Below are 15,837 nucleotides of genomic sequence, written 5' to 3'. Positions count from 1 at the left end.
AAAACCTGGGATCAGATCCTGGGATATAGTACCTGTCAGGAAGGGCCATCAGACACTTGATGACTTGTATTCAGGGCAAAAATGAGTGTCTTATATTACTGTGGCTTGATATAATTTACCCATGAATATAAAGAGAAAATACAAAGATTGATGGTGCATCTACACTGTAGAATTAATGCAGTTTGACACCACTTCAACTGCTATGGAATGGAATCATGGGAGTTTGGTGAGGCACAAGCACTCTTTGGCAGAGAAAGCTAAAGGATTCCATAGCATTTTGCCATGGCAGATAAAGTAGTACCAACTGCATTAATTCTATGGTGGAAATACATCTTTAGTTCCATTAGTGTCAGTCTTCAGCTCAGGATCTTCATGGTAAAAGACATTTAGAAGTGGTTCACCAGTGCCTTCCTCTGCATATAAATTTTTGCTGTGGTGCCACTGTCATTGTCTCTGAGCGATCCTCCACCACTACCAACCCCACTATTCCTGCCTCCCAGCAGCTGTTCACCACATTTAGTCTGGTTTCTCAGCAATAGCCCACCTGAAGTATGAAAAGGTACCAGTCCGACAAAAGCGTGCCTTTTTCCTCACAGGAGCACACAATCCCATCATCGTGGAAAGGCAGTGCTGCTTTTGAATGTTTTTTTTAACCAATCCTAATTGAAACAAGCAATAATGCCAGAAGACAAGGCTCTGAGGTCAGAAGCATTCAATGAATGAAAGGGGAAAAAGCAGAGGATGCAGAGCTCTGTGGATAATGATGCAACTGGATTCAAGCCCAAAGTATGTTCAACTGTGCTCAAAGGTGAAAGGAAAGTCTGAAGCTGCATAACAAGTAATAACAAAATTTTAACAGGTGAAGGAAGCCATGATCCTGAGTTTGGAAGACCTGGTCTGTCAATAACAAGTTGGAGTTCTGTCATTCATAGGGTCATCATAAGTCAGAGCTGACTCCTTGGTAATGAGCAACAACAACAACAAGTGTCATTTCTGGCAAAAATAATAAGCATCATTCAAGAGTTTGGAAATGGCAATCACAGAGCCATCAGATTGAATAATGGGAACTGTCCAACTGTCCATTCAAAAGGCAAAAGTGATCAAAATTTAGAGGGCCAAAGAAAGAAAATCAGAAGTTCAGTTAGGAGGCTCCTGGCCCTCCAGGATTTTTGAAGGCCATTTAAAACATCAGAATACATGCTTAGATCAGAAAAGGTACAACTCATTTAATTATCTGGTGACCGCGGCTAGGATGATCTATGCCAAAAATTGGAAACTGAAAGAAGTACCCCAGATAGAGGATTGGTTTTTGAAAATATTAGATATCATGAATATGGACAATCTAACACAACATCTCAAAAGAAACCATGGGTTACCAAAAAAATCAGCAGACTGGTCTTTATTGAAAGAACATTTTAAATAAGATAAGAAGAAATCCAGATTACCAACAAGAAGAATAATATGATTACATGGGTGGAGGTTTTGCTTTAAAGAAAAGAAAGGTATATTTCTAGGTTTTTGGACATTTTTCTTTTTCAAACCTCGATGCAAAAGATCGGAACTTGACAACTTTCCCCTTCCCGTTGTTGTCGTCTTTCTTTCTTTCTTTCTTTTTTTTTCTTTTCCCCTCAGTTTGTAACTCTCTCTTCTCTTTTTCCTACTTTTCTTTACCATTTATGTTCCCCCACTTTCACTGTAAAGAAAAAAATGTGCAGATTGCCTACTATATACGTACAAGTATTTTGGGGGTTTTAATTTGTTGTTTTTTTTATTTTATTGTTTTCGCTAACTTTTAATAAAAATGATAAATGAAAAAAAGAAAAGGTACAACTCAACCACAGAGATGCCAATGTAGTTAAAACAAGGAAATAAAGGAATCAAGGAAACTAGGAAAGAGTATTGCGATCATGCTCAAGAAAAACCAGTCTTGCATATTTGTGTCAGGAATCTGCAGTGTGTAGCACTGATTGGCTGTGACCTGCAACATCACTAATGTTTCACACCCAGGCAGCTTTTCAACCTTTAATATTTTTTAAAAGAAGGCAATAAGCAAATTGGATAAACTTGCAAGCAGTATGCTTGAAATAAGCAAACAACCCACCTGAAGTATGTGGGAAAGTGTAAGACAGATGACTAAATCAGCATATGAATTGCCGGTAAATACATCTGTCCAATCATTGCAAAGGCATTAAGGTGGAGAGTGGGAGGCGCACTTTGCCGGAAGAAGACGGAGAGCCTTGTTTTAAGTGGCATTTGCATGCACACTTGAGATCTTCAGCAGTGCAAGCAAAAAGCTGCCTACTGGGTTTCTACAGAAAGCATTCAAGAGGCTTCTGTCTAGGAATCTCTATCTCCTCCAGTCTGATTTTATGGTCAGGCATGATGCTGAAAAGAAACTAACTAAAACAAACAAACATAATCTAAACAAAATTGGGGAAAATAGAGAGGGGAGGGGAAGACATTGAGAGAAAGAGAGACGTGGATGCTGGTTCTGAAGTTCTACATTAACAGTGAGTTCTGAAAAACCTGTTAAGCAGAGCTTTTGACAAGAGCTTCTTAAACTATTTCCACTCACAACCCCTTTTCACCCGAGACATTTTTACATGACCCAAGGCATGCAAGTGTATTAAATAGGTATAAAAATCAAACATTGTATTGAAAATAAATCAGCGTTTGCAAGGCTTGCTAAGGGCCCTTCCAGACAGGCCCTATATCCCAGGATCTGATCCCAGGTTTTCTGTTTATCCCAGATTATCTGCCAGTGCAGAGTCATATAATCCAGATTAAAGCAGAAAACCTGGGATCAGATCCTGAAATATAGCGCCTGTCTGGAAGGGTCCTAAACAGGATGATTTCCTGTTATGAAGTATAGTTGAAGCATTGTCTGCAGAGCCCACTGTAAACATGACACATTGTTGCTTACAGATTTGTGTTAATGTCTAGGTGGCATTCAGAAATATTTTCCTGTTACCAAATTTTTTGTGACCCCCAACATTAAGCTAAAGTGACCTCATGTGGTGTCAGGACTCACAGTTTAAGAGATTTTTAGACCATGATTCCTAGTAATTGTTGTGTGCCTTCAAATCTTTTCCAATTTATAGTTCTCTTAAGGTGACCCTTTCATGGGGTCTTGACTTGCATATGACTTGACCAAGGTCATCCAGTAGGTTTCCATGGCCAAGCAGGGAATTGATCTCTGATCTCTGTAGTTGTAGTTCAACATTCAAATCACTACACCATGCTGGCTGTGCCCTCTGGCAATACTACCTGGGAAATTCTGGATGTTACAAAAAAGTAAATGTTGCCACGTTCTAGATAAGGCAGGCTCTCAAGCTTAAGCCATATGGATGTCTCCATCTAGTGGCTGGACAGTATTCTGTCTGAAATGAACATCATACTAGAGCCCCCAAAGCTAGGTCTGTGGGATGCTTTTAAAGAACATTATATTTTTCCTCTCCCTATTATTTTAATTTAGTGGAACCTCAAGCTTCAATATGACAAAACAAAAACCTGCAATCATTCTTTTCAATCCTGTAATTTTAGATATGCAAGTCTTCAATTGAGTTGCTCTTGCTATAGCTAGAGGATACACAACTTGCATCTGTGGTCAGGACCATTTCTTAGCCATTGGCCAGTTTTGGAAAACACAGCCTTTTCTATCAAGGCCTTGAGCTCCACATGTGTCTTTCTGCTCCCCTCGCATTGTATACTTTAATATTCACTCTTCCTTCCTGTTTCATAATATCTGTAATTTGCACCTGATTTGGATGCTATAATCGGAAATGATTGTGCAGTGTTTAGCCCACAAGAAAGGCCATCAAAACCAATTCATTCATAGGATCTTATCACATTGGGATATACTTTGTTTCTGAGACTCTTTGAATGCAATTCCGAATAGGTCCTATCACACGATGTTTTCCCATTCCATCCACAATCTGTCAAATCTGTCTGCAAAACGTCACAGAAAAGGAGTTATGGCAAATGGGATTCTAATTGTGTTTTTTATTTAATACAGTCCAGAGGCACTGTTTTTAAGTGTGATCGTAAAATCGGTAGGCATTCTGTCAGCTAAAACCTTGCAAGAATAGTTCGAAACCTCCAGGTTACGTCACTGCAGAGGCGGTCCAACCATAAGGCAAAATAGTCATTTGCCTGTGGCGCCATCGTCCCGGGGGCACCATCGTCCTGGGAGGAGGGCACCACTCTCCACCTCCTTCTCTTTCGGGCCTTCCAGCGGCCGCGCTGGGCCTTCCGGCCAGTGCAGACCCACCTTCGCACCACGCAAGCCCACCTTTGGGGCCTTCAGAGATTGTGAGGTCTGTAGGAACTTGGAAGCTAGATATGTGGGGTTTATATATCTGTAGAAGGTCCAGGGTGGGAGAAAGAACTTTTCTTTGAAGCAGGTGTGAATGTTGTAATTAATCACCTTGATTAGCATTTAATGGCCCTGTGGCTTCAAGGCCTGGCTTCTTCTTGCCTGGGAGAATCTTTTTTTGGGAGGAGTTAGCTGTCCCTGATTGTTTACTGTCTGGATTTCTTCTGTTTTCAGAGTGTTGTTCTTTATTTATTGTCCTGATTTTAGAGGGGGTTTTTTTAATACTGAGGGCTATCTGGGTTATCTAAGTCCACACTGCCCTATATCCCTGTTCAATGTTTAGTGCTAAATTTGCAAATATAGTAATTCCTACATAACATTACCATGTATTGAACTGCTTTTTCTATTGATTTGTTGTAAAACATGATGTTTTGGTGCTTAATTTTTAAAATCATAATGTAATTTGATGTTTTATAGGCTTTTCCTTTATACTTCCTTATTATCCAACATTTTCGCTTATCCAACGCTTTTATTTTTCAGTGATTGGTTTGGGGGGGCGCCAAAATTCTGTTCGCCTACACTTGAAAAATACCTAGGGCCGGCTCTGCGTCACTGCACAGTATTAGCAAATAAAATAAAATAAAATAAATAAAAAGTGATGTGGGGAAGCATTTGAATGGATTGGGTAGAGCCAGCCTTCTGTGATGTGATGAGTCAAAGTGTAGTATCAAAATGTAAGAATCGGGTGTGATGGGGTCATTATGCATCCAGTGTGAATATAGTATACTTTTACTCCTAAAAAAAATATGGGAGGCATATTTATATAAACAGAATGTATCCCGCTGTGATAACTTCCTTAGTTTATAGTTACTATGGCTGCAGGTTATTTGGAGTCTGATGGAATTTGCTTACTAAGGTAAAACAACAACAACTCAAAGTTGGCAACACCAATTTTCACAATGTACGGTATGATGACTTACAGAAAGGATCTGGACCTTTTAGCTCTTAATGCGAACCTGCTCTACAGTAAGCAAAGACAAGGCATACTCTGGATTTTCCTGGAAGCAGAGACCAATGCCTTCCAAATAGATTAGTCTACTCAGAGTTTCCAACAGCAATTGGTTTGGACTCTTAATTGGACAGACCGATTGTCAATATACTCATTACAACAATCAAGGTACTATAGTTGAGATGCTGAACTGTTGTATGGATCTTTTAATTATGGCGATAATTATTTTACTTTTTCTATTTAACTGAGTTTGCCTTTATTAATTTTATGTGTCAGTTTTTATCTATTGTGTTCTGAATGATATATTATTGTATTGTATTATATATGTTATGGCAGTATTGCGTGGCATTGTGTAAATCACCGTGAGTCCCTATGGGAGATGGAGGTGGGGTACAAATAAAGGCTTATTATTACCCTTCCACCAATCAGGACTAGTAAAGAAATGGGCTGTCCTCATGTTACTGTCACCTCTCCTCACTGACCAGAGGCTCTGGTAGAGCCTGATCATAACTTGTCATGTCTACTGAGATCATAATGGGGGACCCAGTCATGCCACCAACAAGGAGGGAATCATTCTACCCCTCCTTGTTGATCACACAGACACCCTATTAAAACTCACCAGACACAACTGCAGTGGCCAGGTTCTCACAATGACCTCCTTACCCAGTTAGGCAGCAACAGTGGTGACACAAGGACAAGGGGGCAGTTCGGGGTCTTAGCTTTGCTGGCCCATTTGGACACTGATGCAGTGTTGCAAGCGATTTAGCCATATGGGAAAAATCATGACTAAAGCAACAAGCTATGGCTGACACAGGCTCCATCTACACTGAGCAATTAATGCAGTTCAAAGCTAGCTTCAAACTGTGGCAGCTAGACAACAAACTCACAAAAGAACATGAAAGAAAGCCTTTAATGTGAACCAGTGCTCTCTGGTTTGTGTCATCACCATCCAGGCCTCAAACTGTTTCCAGGATTTCGTATGTAATCATCTGCACGTTAAAACAGTGGATGTAGCTCTTAATGAGACATGCTGCATTATCACAGGATGCCTAAGCCCCACACCACTAAAGAAAGTATACTGTTTAGCCAGCATTGCACCCCCTGACATCCGCTGGGAAGTAGCAGCCACCAATGAAATGACCAAGGCATTGAAATTTCCAGCCCCTCCCCGGTTCGGATATCAGCCAACACAGCAACACCTTAAATCAAGAAATAGTTTTCTAAGATCTACAAAGATAATCGCAGGAACACTTCAGCAAGTGAGAGTCCACAAGTGGCAGGCTAAATCCTGGAAATCCAGTCAGTGGCTGACGCCAGATGAAAGATTCCCTCCTGGGCATACAGAAGACTGGGTGACTTGGAAGGCACTGAACAGACTGTGCTCTGGCACCACGAGATGCAGAACCAGCCTTAAGAAATGGGGCTACAAAGTGGAGTCCACGACATGCAAGTGTGAAGAGCAAGCCACAGACCAGCTACTTCAATGCAGCCTGAGCCCTGCCACATACCCAATGGAGGGCCTTCTTATAGCAACACCAGAGGCACTCCAAGTGGCCAGCTACTGGTCAAAGGACATTTAGTATAATGTCAAGGTTTTTTTTTAACTTTGTTTGTGTTTTCAAATACATTACAACTTGTACTCTTGTTTCGCTTCTGACATGATAAATAAATAAACCCACTTTCTTTCCATTTCAATTTGAGACTGCTTTAAATGGTCAGTGTAGCCATAGTAGACTGTGGCTTAACACAATGTGTGCAATAGATATTTGCTTCTGAAAACAGGAAGCTTTATAGTCTTAAGAGTCTTTTCTCAGCTTGGACCAGAACTGAAAAATAGCTCAGAGAGTGAGCGAAACTGAGAGTTATAACTTAGCAAATATAAAACCCATCAGTACAATTCTTTCTGTGTGCTCTCAGAAAACAGTCTTCTCTCAGGTGTATTCATTTTTGTTTAATATAAGTAGGTGCTATTCTTTTTACATTTTTACATATGTTCCAGTAAAGCAATTTCCACATTAAGCTTTGAATGTGCTTGAATGTATTTTCTCAACTCTATATGCTAAATCCATCTAGATTACATTATCCAAAGAATTTTTCCAGAGGAATTTACATTTCTACTTTTTCAAGAAAACCCTGCACAGGGATAAGGGATATGTGTCCTACCTGATGTTGCTGGACTGTAGCTCATATGATTCCTCACCATGCAGGTTAGGGATGATAGGATTTGCTGTCCACCAGCATAATGGATTCCTGCGATAGTACAAGAGGGGAAAAGAGAATCTCTAAGTCTCATTTGCTATCTTTCCACATAACAATGACTTATATTTTCCATTAGGAATTTGCTGCACTTACTAAGGAGCTAAACTTATGCCGGGAACAACTGTCAGAGCGTGAAGAAGAGATCTCAGAGCTGAAGGCAGAACGAAACAACACACGGGTAAGTTGGGGGGGGGATGTGGAGGGCTGACAAACAACTTTGTTTTGAAATCTAGAACTTGGATGATACTGATATTTCACATGCTGTTGTTGATATATTTATTTATATATATATATATATATAAATGTGGGAGTCTTTCCCCTAGCTTGAGACTCAAGATGGGAGAGATATCTCAGTCTGTGATCATAGCTGATGTTCAACATGGCTCCTGAATTAAAGTTGACTTGTAGTGAGTGGAGCTGTGGAAAATTACTTTTTTGAGACACCATTCTCATAATATCACGTCAAAGTTGCCATTCTGGCTAGGGGATTCTGGGAACATCAGGTTTTTAAAAAAAGAATTCTTCCAAACCTTTGGTAAAAGGATGCCAGTGTCTCCCTCTTAGCTGTTAATTTCATGAAGGAGTGATGAAAAATTGACACTTCTGGTTATGGTGGGAAGTTGAGTGCATCAGGGTTGCCAGTCACATCAGTCAGACCATTTCACACATTTTACTTCTTCAAGACCAAATATGCAAATTGCTTAAAGTGGGGTTGCTCAAACAGCCACAGCCAATCCCTCCAAATGGTCTCTCTTTTCTTGGGCAAAATTTACTCAAGAATTCAGTTGCAGAAGGAAGCTGAAAAGTTTGCATTGGGGGTTTTATGTTCCTAGAATGCTACAAACAAAAACAGAAAGGTATTTTACAGTAGCTCTACTCAACAGCTCTCCAGATGAGTTATTGACTACACCACCCATAATTCTCTGCATACCAAATTATACCGACTGGTGATGACGAACTTTGTATCCAACTCATCTGGAGGACGATAGGCTGTAGAAGACTGATGTGTAGCATTTCATTAAGAGTTCATTATTTTACTGCTTGGTGTAAAGAGCTCTTTTGAGTCTTTGTTCAACTTTCTCATTAGTGTAAGAACATTTCTTCCCTCTTCCTTCCACTGGATAGATGGGCTTATCTATCCATGGTGGCCTTCAGTCTATAACTTTTCAGAAATTGAATAACCAGTGCCCACCAGTATGCGTAGTGGTTTGGGATGATGGGAGTGGAAATTAGATATTTGGAAGGCTATCCTTTCCTCCAGTGGGTGGCAGACTCTGTCATTGCATATGACAACAAAACTGGATGTTGTATTCTAACTCCAGTCCTAAATTTAATTTTCTCTTTGGGATTGGTGGCTTTTTGGGAAGAAAAAGAGAAGGATACGTTTCAGAAGCCAAACATGAAGCATCTTTCCATGCTGTTCTAGTGCTGTGGAAGTTAGGGTACCTCTCCAAAGACATGCAGCCATAGTCCCTTCTCGGCTTGTCTCTCCCCAGCTGCTGCTAGAACACCTAGAATGCCTTGTCTCAAGACACGAACGCTCCCTCCGCATGACGGTGGTGAAACGTCAAGCCCAGTCACCGGCTGGGGTCTCCAGCGAAGTGGAGGTGCTGAAGGCCCTCAAGTCTCTCTTTGAACATCACAAGGCCCTGGATGAGAAGGTGAAGACAGGGCAGATGGTTGGCAAGGAAAAAGGGATGGGCTAGGGAGGAGATTTGGCCAAGATGCCAAGCAGCATGGAGGATCTTCGCTTGTATCTACAGTTGTCCTTTCACATTTGTTGGGATTAGGGACAGAGGGCACCTTTGAAAGTAAAAAAAAAAACCTCCAAATTTAAAAAAAAATTATCTAAGAGAGCACCTCTCTAGAAATTTCTAAGTCTTTCAGAACAATTCAATATGTCAATTTTGCTGGAAATTGACCATAGAATTGCATTGGAGGAAGATGACCGTACAGTCATACTGGAGGACATAGATATTCCTAGAGAGATCATTTTTTTTACCAAATCTGTGAGTAATCAAAGCTGCAAAAGTCAAAACTTCAAATGTGGAGGTATGACTGTATACTGAAGTTCTAAGTGTATCTACTCTGCCATTATCCAGAGTTTTGTTTGCCGGGGGGGAAGTACAAGCAGGCTCCTTTTGCTGATGGAAAGCAGTATGTGATTGAGTAAAAGTCTGGGTTGTTCCCTGGTATGATAATAACATTGATGGAGAATTTGAAAGCAACACACAGGAGGTGGTGGGGATATGGAACAAAGGGAAGTGGGGGTGATTTAGTTGTTTCTCTACTGTTTTGCCTGCGTTGATTAATGCCTCTCTTTGGTAGGTTCGAGAACGGCTGCGTGTAGCATTAGAGCGAGTCGCAGTACTGGAGGAAGAACTGGAGATGTCCAATCAGGAGGTATGAAAAAGTTAGTTGTAGTAGGATAACATTTCAGGATGACACAAATAGATGTTTTGCCATGCAGACGTGTGACCATAGGACATTCCTGTGAGCAGGGCTTCAAAGGAAATTTCAAAAAGATGATGGATTGAAATGAATAAAATAATTGTGGCATTGTAAATGTCAGTGTTTTGGGGAGTCACCTCACCCACTCCTGGTATGCAGGCCTTAAAATGCTTACCCAGAATCAATTTGGCTCTGTCACAGAATGTGCAATTATAGCAAAAGGAAATTCACCAAAATCTATTATGACATAAAGGTAATAATTTATCCTGAAAGACCTCAAACAGCAAGATTGTAAGATGCCATCTGATTCCCATTCAAGAAGTTAGGAAGGTATCCCACGGAAATGTTTCCCCAGCATATGTGCTTGTTCTGAAAAGTCTCACATATCAGAAAGAGGGGAGAAGGTTAATATGGAGGACACCAGAAGATTATCTATCTATCTATTATCTATGTAAGGGTCACTACCAGTCCCCTGGGTAAGCAGGTAGGGACATCTACCCCCTGGTTTTATTAAAATCACTAGGACTTGAGTTAGTCATAGAAATGTAAATCCAACTAGTGTCAAGTTAAGTCTGGATCCAACCTGTTTTCATTTGTGTTGTCGAAGGCTTTCATGGCTGGAATAATTGGATTGTTGTGTATTTTCCGGGCTGTATGGCCATGTTCCAGAAGCATTCTCTTCTGACGTTTCGCCCAAATCTATGGTATACCTCACAACCTCTGAGGATGCCTGCCATAGATGTGGGCAAATCATCAGGAGAGAATGCTTCTGGAACATGGCCATACAGCCCAGAAAATGCACACAACCCATTGTTTTCATTTGTTACAGTATAGTAACCAGAACTTATTCTGAGCGATATATTCCCTGAACAGAAGACACCCTGTGCAATGGCTGAAAGCACATATTTTTGTTTCAGAGTCAATTGCTACCTGTCATCCATTCATTCATTTTAATTTCATTTTAAATATGCGTACATATCCTTTTGCGTCTTCTCCACCCCCCTGTCTGCAGTCTCTCTCCCTTCGCGAGCAGCTTGCCCGACGCCGATCTGGTTTAGATGATCCCAGCAAAGATGGAGACGGTCAGATTTGTGTAAGTAATGCAAGAAAGGAAATTTGCAGTAAATCAGGGAATACGGGAAGAAAGTATAGGAGGAGTGGGGTAGATATATTTATTGGAACCATGGCAGCACACGATGATCCTATGCAGGAGGAGTGGGCACTTCTCACTTCTATATTTTGAGCTATGGAAGCATCTTCCATGGTTATTTTTTCATTCTGAATGGCTTCAACTCTACTGGGCTTCTCGTCTTCTAATTTGTATTCTGGTGTTGTCCTTTCTTCCTGCTCGCCTCTGTCTTCTTGTTCAGCTAGTCACCCCTTCCATTTATCACAAATGCTTTCCTCCCTCCTTCCTTCTGAATGGTCTTCAGTGTCACTTTCGTTCTTTCCCTTTTTCCTCAACTGTCAATGCTTTTTGAACTTTTCCTTGGCTCTGCAAAAGGCCACTTTAGCCTGCCAACTATTTGATTCAGGAAGTCTTCCAGTCCATCAGGTTTACAAGCTAGAGCGGTGTCAAGCTCAGCGGTGTCTTGTAGGGAAACCAGATTTTGGGAGGGAGGGATTGCTGTGCTCTAGGGGAATGTTTGTACATGGGACGTTGCACTTTCTTTCTGGCATTCCAAATAAAGCACTCTGTGTCCAGATCTGTTCAGCACCATTTCCTAACATCAACTATAGTTTATTTCATGCTGGGATAAACCTGACAATTTAAAACCAAACAGGTTGATGGCGTGGCGTTGGCTTACGTGTTTTCTCTAGCTGCAGAAATGTGTATTCAGGAGTGAGGACTGTCATATTTGATGTGTGATTATAAGATATCCTCTTCTTTTATCAGCCTCTCTTCCTTTTTCTCCCCAAGTTGTTATTGCCTAAAAAAAAAATCTACAGTAGTCCTTCCATATTTGTGGTGATGGTGTCACAGGGTTACACAGATTGAAATATAAATGACAAACACCATACTTTTATCTGAGAAAACACTTCTCTAGACATTTCTAGAACCTCCAACATGATTCTATGGTCAACCTGCAATTATGCGGGAGGACCTAGAATTTTTTTCCATGTCAGGAGCGATTTGAGAAACTGCAAGTCGCTTCTGGTGTGAGACAATGGCTGTCTGCAAAGACGTTGCCCAGGGGGTGCCCAGATGTTTGATGTTTTACCATCCTGTGGGAGGTTCCTCTGATGTCCCCGCAAGGAGCTGGAGCTGACAGACAGGAGCTCACCCTGCTCCCCAGATCTGAACCACCAACCTTTCGGTCAGTAGTCCTGCCGGCACAAGGGTTTAAGACCAAAATCCACAGTTTGTGGTAATATGAAAATAATTAAACAAATTCAATATATATATTACAATAACATATATGCGATTGGGACAGTCCTGTTTTCTGGATATAAGTAGAAATCAGCAGTTCCTCTCTTGAAGTATACAGCCAAGTTTTTCATGTGAGTAAATGTTCTGTTCTTTATTATATATGAGTAGACTCCAATTCCCATATAACTTGACTCAAACCTGCAACCGGTTTCGACTCACAGGAGTCTTCGTCAGGCGGTTGGGTCTACAAATAATACATATCATAAATATATACTTGCAATCAAACAATTTGTAAAGAAAGTTTACAAAAAATTTTTTTTTACAACAAAGTATATTCAGGCACTCTACTTACTTAAATAAACAGAAAGAGTTCAACTTTTGAGAAATTCACCAGCAGTTTTCTGGATAGGTGGATCCTAAGGGGACATAGATAGTGGCTAAAGGTAGTATTACATTATGCCATGTATAATACAACATATATAAAAGAATATAAATCCTGTGAACCCAAAAAACGACTATGGTACTCACAGCTTGTCTCTATTGAACCATGTACTCTGCAAGCAGTTTTATTCTGTGGCAAGTATAGAGTGGAAATGGCTCAAACCATTGTTTATACAGCTAATCCATTGGTCAGGTGATGATGTCCTGTTTTCTGGATATATGTTATTGTAATATATATATTGAATTTGTTTAATTATTTTCATATTACCACAAACTGTGGATTTTGGTCTTTACAGTTTTAGGGGAGCCCATTGTCCTTTTAGGCACAAGGGTTTAATCCATTGCGTCACTGGGGGCTCCTAGGATCTGGAATGCTTAGAGAAGAGTTCTCTCTGGATTGTTACCCCAGTGGGTAACAATTTTTCCCAAGCTCTGAACAAGAAAAAGGAAAGGATTAAGATGCAGAAGAGAGTAAATTAAACTGTCTCGGCTTCTGAATCTGACACAGAGCAACACACAAATCAGTTTAAAGGATACTTCCCAAACACATTATTCTAGCATGTACTATCTGGCTGTTGTAGTTACAGCTGATCCTAAATTAGGAATTAGAAAAAGAAACTGAATCATATAACTTCAGTGACCTCAGACAGTCCTGTCCCTCATTTCTGTGACATTGAAGATACAGCTATTAATTAGCAAACTACAGCCCAATGTAAGGACTCCTCCAAGTGGGCAAATGTGTTGAGGGGTTGCAGGATTTGTTGCAGTAATTCTACAGTTTTTTAAAACTATCCAAAGAAGATGTTTGTTGTTCCCGACTATTCTCAGCAACAACTGTAACATTTTGTTCCCACCCTCAAGTGGGTTTCTTTTCAATTCTGAAGCATACTGGAACAAAAGGACCAGAGTAACAACCAGTGAAATTCAAGGAGAAATATTGCAAGAACTCACACTTCTTTATGTCGTTTTGGAAGAATCAAGGGGCCCATATGTTGAGAAAGTGAACAAGTGCAACACTTATAGCATTGAACAATTCCTTTCCCCTCTGTTGGTTCATCAGGCCAATGGATCTGGCTCGCTTGACTTGGGACGCGGTGGCCGGGAATCTGAACTAGAGGAGGTCTTGGAGCGCCAGCGCGGAGAGCTGTCCCAGCTGAAGGAGAGGCTCACCATGCTCTGCCGGCAGATGGCAGAACTGGAAGAAGAGCTGGCCACAGCCCAGAGGGACGTCATCAAGTCTGAGGAGATAAACGCCAAGTTGCAAAGAGACCTCAAGGAGGTAAATAACAATGCCTGATCCTCTGCTCCCCAATTCAGATGGTAACAATAGGGCCCTTCTTTTAGGCCATGACTTCAGTTACAGAGACTTCAGGGTTGAATTCTGATGGTGGACAGGGCCAAATGCAAAATAAGTGGGACTAAAGTTGCAAGCATGTTTCAGCTTAAAGCACTCACTGTTACTGGTTTAGGAGACGAATTTTAATCTCGTAGAATAAGAGAGATTGACCATACAAAAGCTAGATTCTAACAAAAATCTCCCTCCCTCTGATGGCAGAATTACTGGATGAAGAGTCTTAGAGTAAGACTAAATTTGATGGATTGGCTCACATGGTAGAAATGTACTGTGGCATTAAAAAGGTAAACATTGGCATTTGAAATTATGAAAATGGGATTGAAAATACCACATCAAGTTATATTGTCATGTCACTCCATTAACCAGTGAGACATCCACGTATGGCACACTGTGTGTTTCTAGCCATATCAGAAGGAATATTCTGGAGTAGACGAAGAAAATGTATAGGAAGCTCTTTCTGACAAAAAAAAAAAAGTTGTTGTGGCAATAGAGTCAGGAAAACAAAATCATCTAGTGACTGCTGCTGAAATCTCCTTTTCTTCCTCCACCACTGACAGATTAGGCAGTTGTGAGAAAACACAGATAATCCATGTGATAATCTTCCTGTGTTTTGGAATAATGGGTGGGAGAGTAGTGTTTGTGCCTCCTCCCCTCGTGTCACTTTTCCATTATTTCCTTCTCTTGTGTGGCGGCTGTGACAGGCATTGGCCCAGCGGGAGGACATGGAAGAACGGATCACCACCTTAGAGAAACGCTACCTGAGTGCTCAGAGGGAGGCAACCTCTCTACATGACGTCAATGACAAGCTGGAGAATGAACTGGCCAGTAAGGAATCACTGTACAGACAAGTGAGTCCCTCCCCCCTATTTGGTTGTCTTTTCCTAATCAGTGAATTGTGGCCATTCTCATTACCTCCCTGTTACTGTCTGACTGCCTTTAGCATCCTTTACTATACATGTAGCTAGTTGTATTATCCTGGATTTTCCATACACAGCACCTGAACTTCTACTCATTGCTAGATAATAGATCCAGATGATTGAGATTTTCCACTGGGGATGATGATGATGATGATGATGATGATAATATCATAGTTTTATTTCTTGCCCACCTCTCCTATGGCTTGAAATTTACATGCCTGGCACATCTAAAGAGGTGTGTTATAACCCATGACAACATGTGTGTAATGAATGTATTAGTCATTAATGGTCTATTGCAGGGGTCCTCAAACTTTTTAAGCCGAGAGCCGGTCCACAATCCTTCAGACTGTTGAGGGGCCGGATTATCATTTGAAAAAAATACAAACAAATTCCAATGCACACTGCATATGTCTTATTTGTAGTGCAAAAACAACAACAACAACAATAACAATGAAAGAACAATACAATATTTAAAAATAAAAACAATTTTAACCAACATACATTTATCAGGATTTCAATGGGAAGTGTGGTCCTGCTTCTGGCCAATGAGATAGTCAAGTTAATTAGGGTTGTTGTTGTTGTTGTAGTTGTTGTTGTTGTTGTTGTTGTGTGCCTTCAAGTCATTTCAGACTTTGGGTGAGCCTAAGTCTAAAATTTATTTATTATTTATTTACTGCATTTATTTACTACATTTATATCCCGCCCTTCTCACCCCAAAGG

At 40.7% G+C, this 15,837-nt stretch overlaps 1 protein-coding gene across 6 annotated transcripts in view; it reads left to right on the top strand.

Moving 5' to 3' along the window:
• ppfia3 (PTPRF interacting protein alpha 3) overlaps positions 1-15,837 on the top strand; it is an 87,369-nt gene that overhangs the window by 35,537 nt on the left and 35,995 nt on the right. For 5 of the 6 annotated variants that reach the window (XM_008113587.3, XM_008113588.3, XM_016994647.2 and 2 more), the window contains exons 3-8: positions 7,660-7,761; positions 9,080-9,244; positions 9,912-9,986; positions 11,047-11,127; positions 13,907-14,125; positions 14,902-15,048. In XM_008113587.3, coding sequence (XP_008111794.1) covers positions 7,660-7,761; positions 9,080-9,244; positions 9,912-9,986; positions 11,047-11,127; positions 13,907-14,125; positions 14,902-15,048 — 789 coding nt within the window. The remainder of the gene's footprint in view (positions 1-7,659; positions 7,762-9,079; positions 9,245-9,911; positions 9,987-11,046; positions 11,128-13,906; positions 14,126-14,901; positions 15,049-15,837) is intronic. The other variant, XM_062957024.1, reaches the window with a different exon arrangement.

Source organism: Anolis carolinensis, chromosome 6 (assembly GCF_035594765.1).
Source record: "Anolis carolinensis isolate JA03-04 chromosome 6, rAnoCar3.1.pri, whole genome shotgun sequence".
NCBI lineage: Eukaryota > Metazoa > Chordata > Lepidosauria > Squamata > Dactyloidae > Anolis > Anolis carolinensis.
Note: the sequence above shows the minus strand (reverse complement) of the source record. Positions and strands in the feature narration are given on the sequence as shown.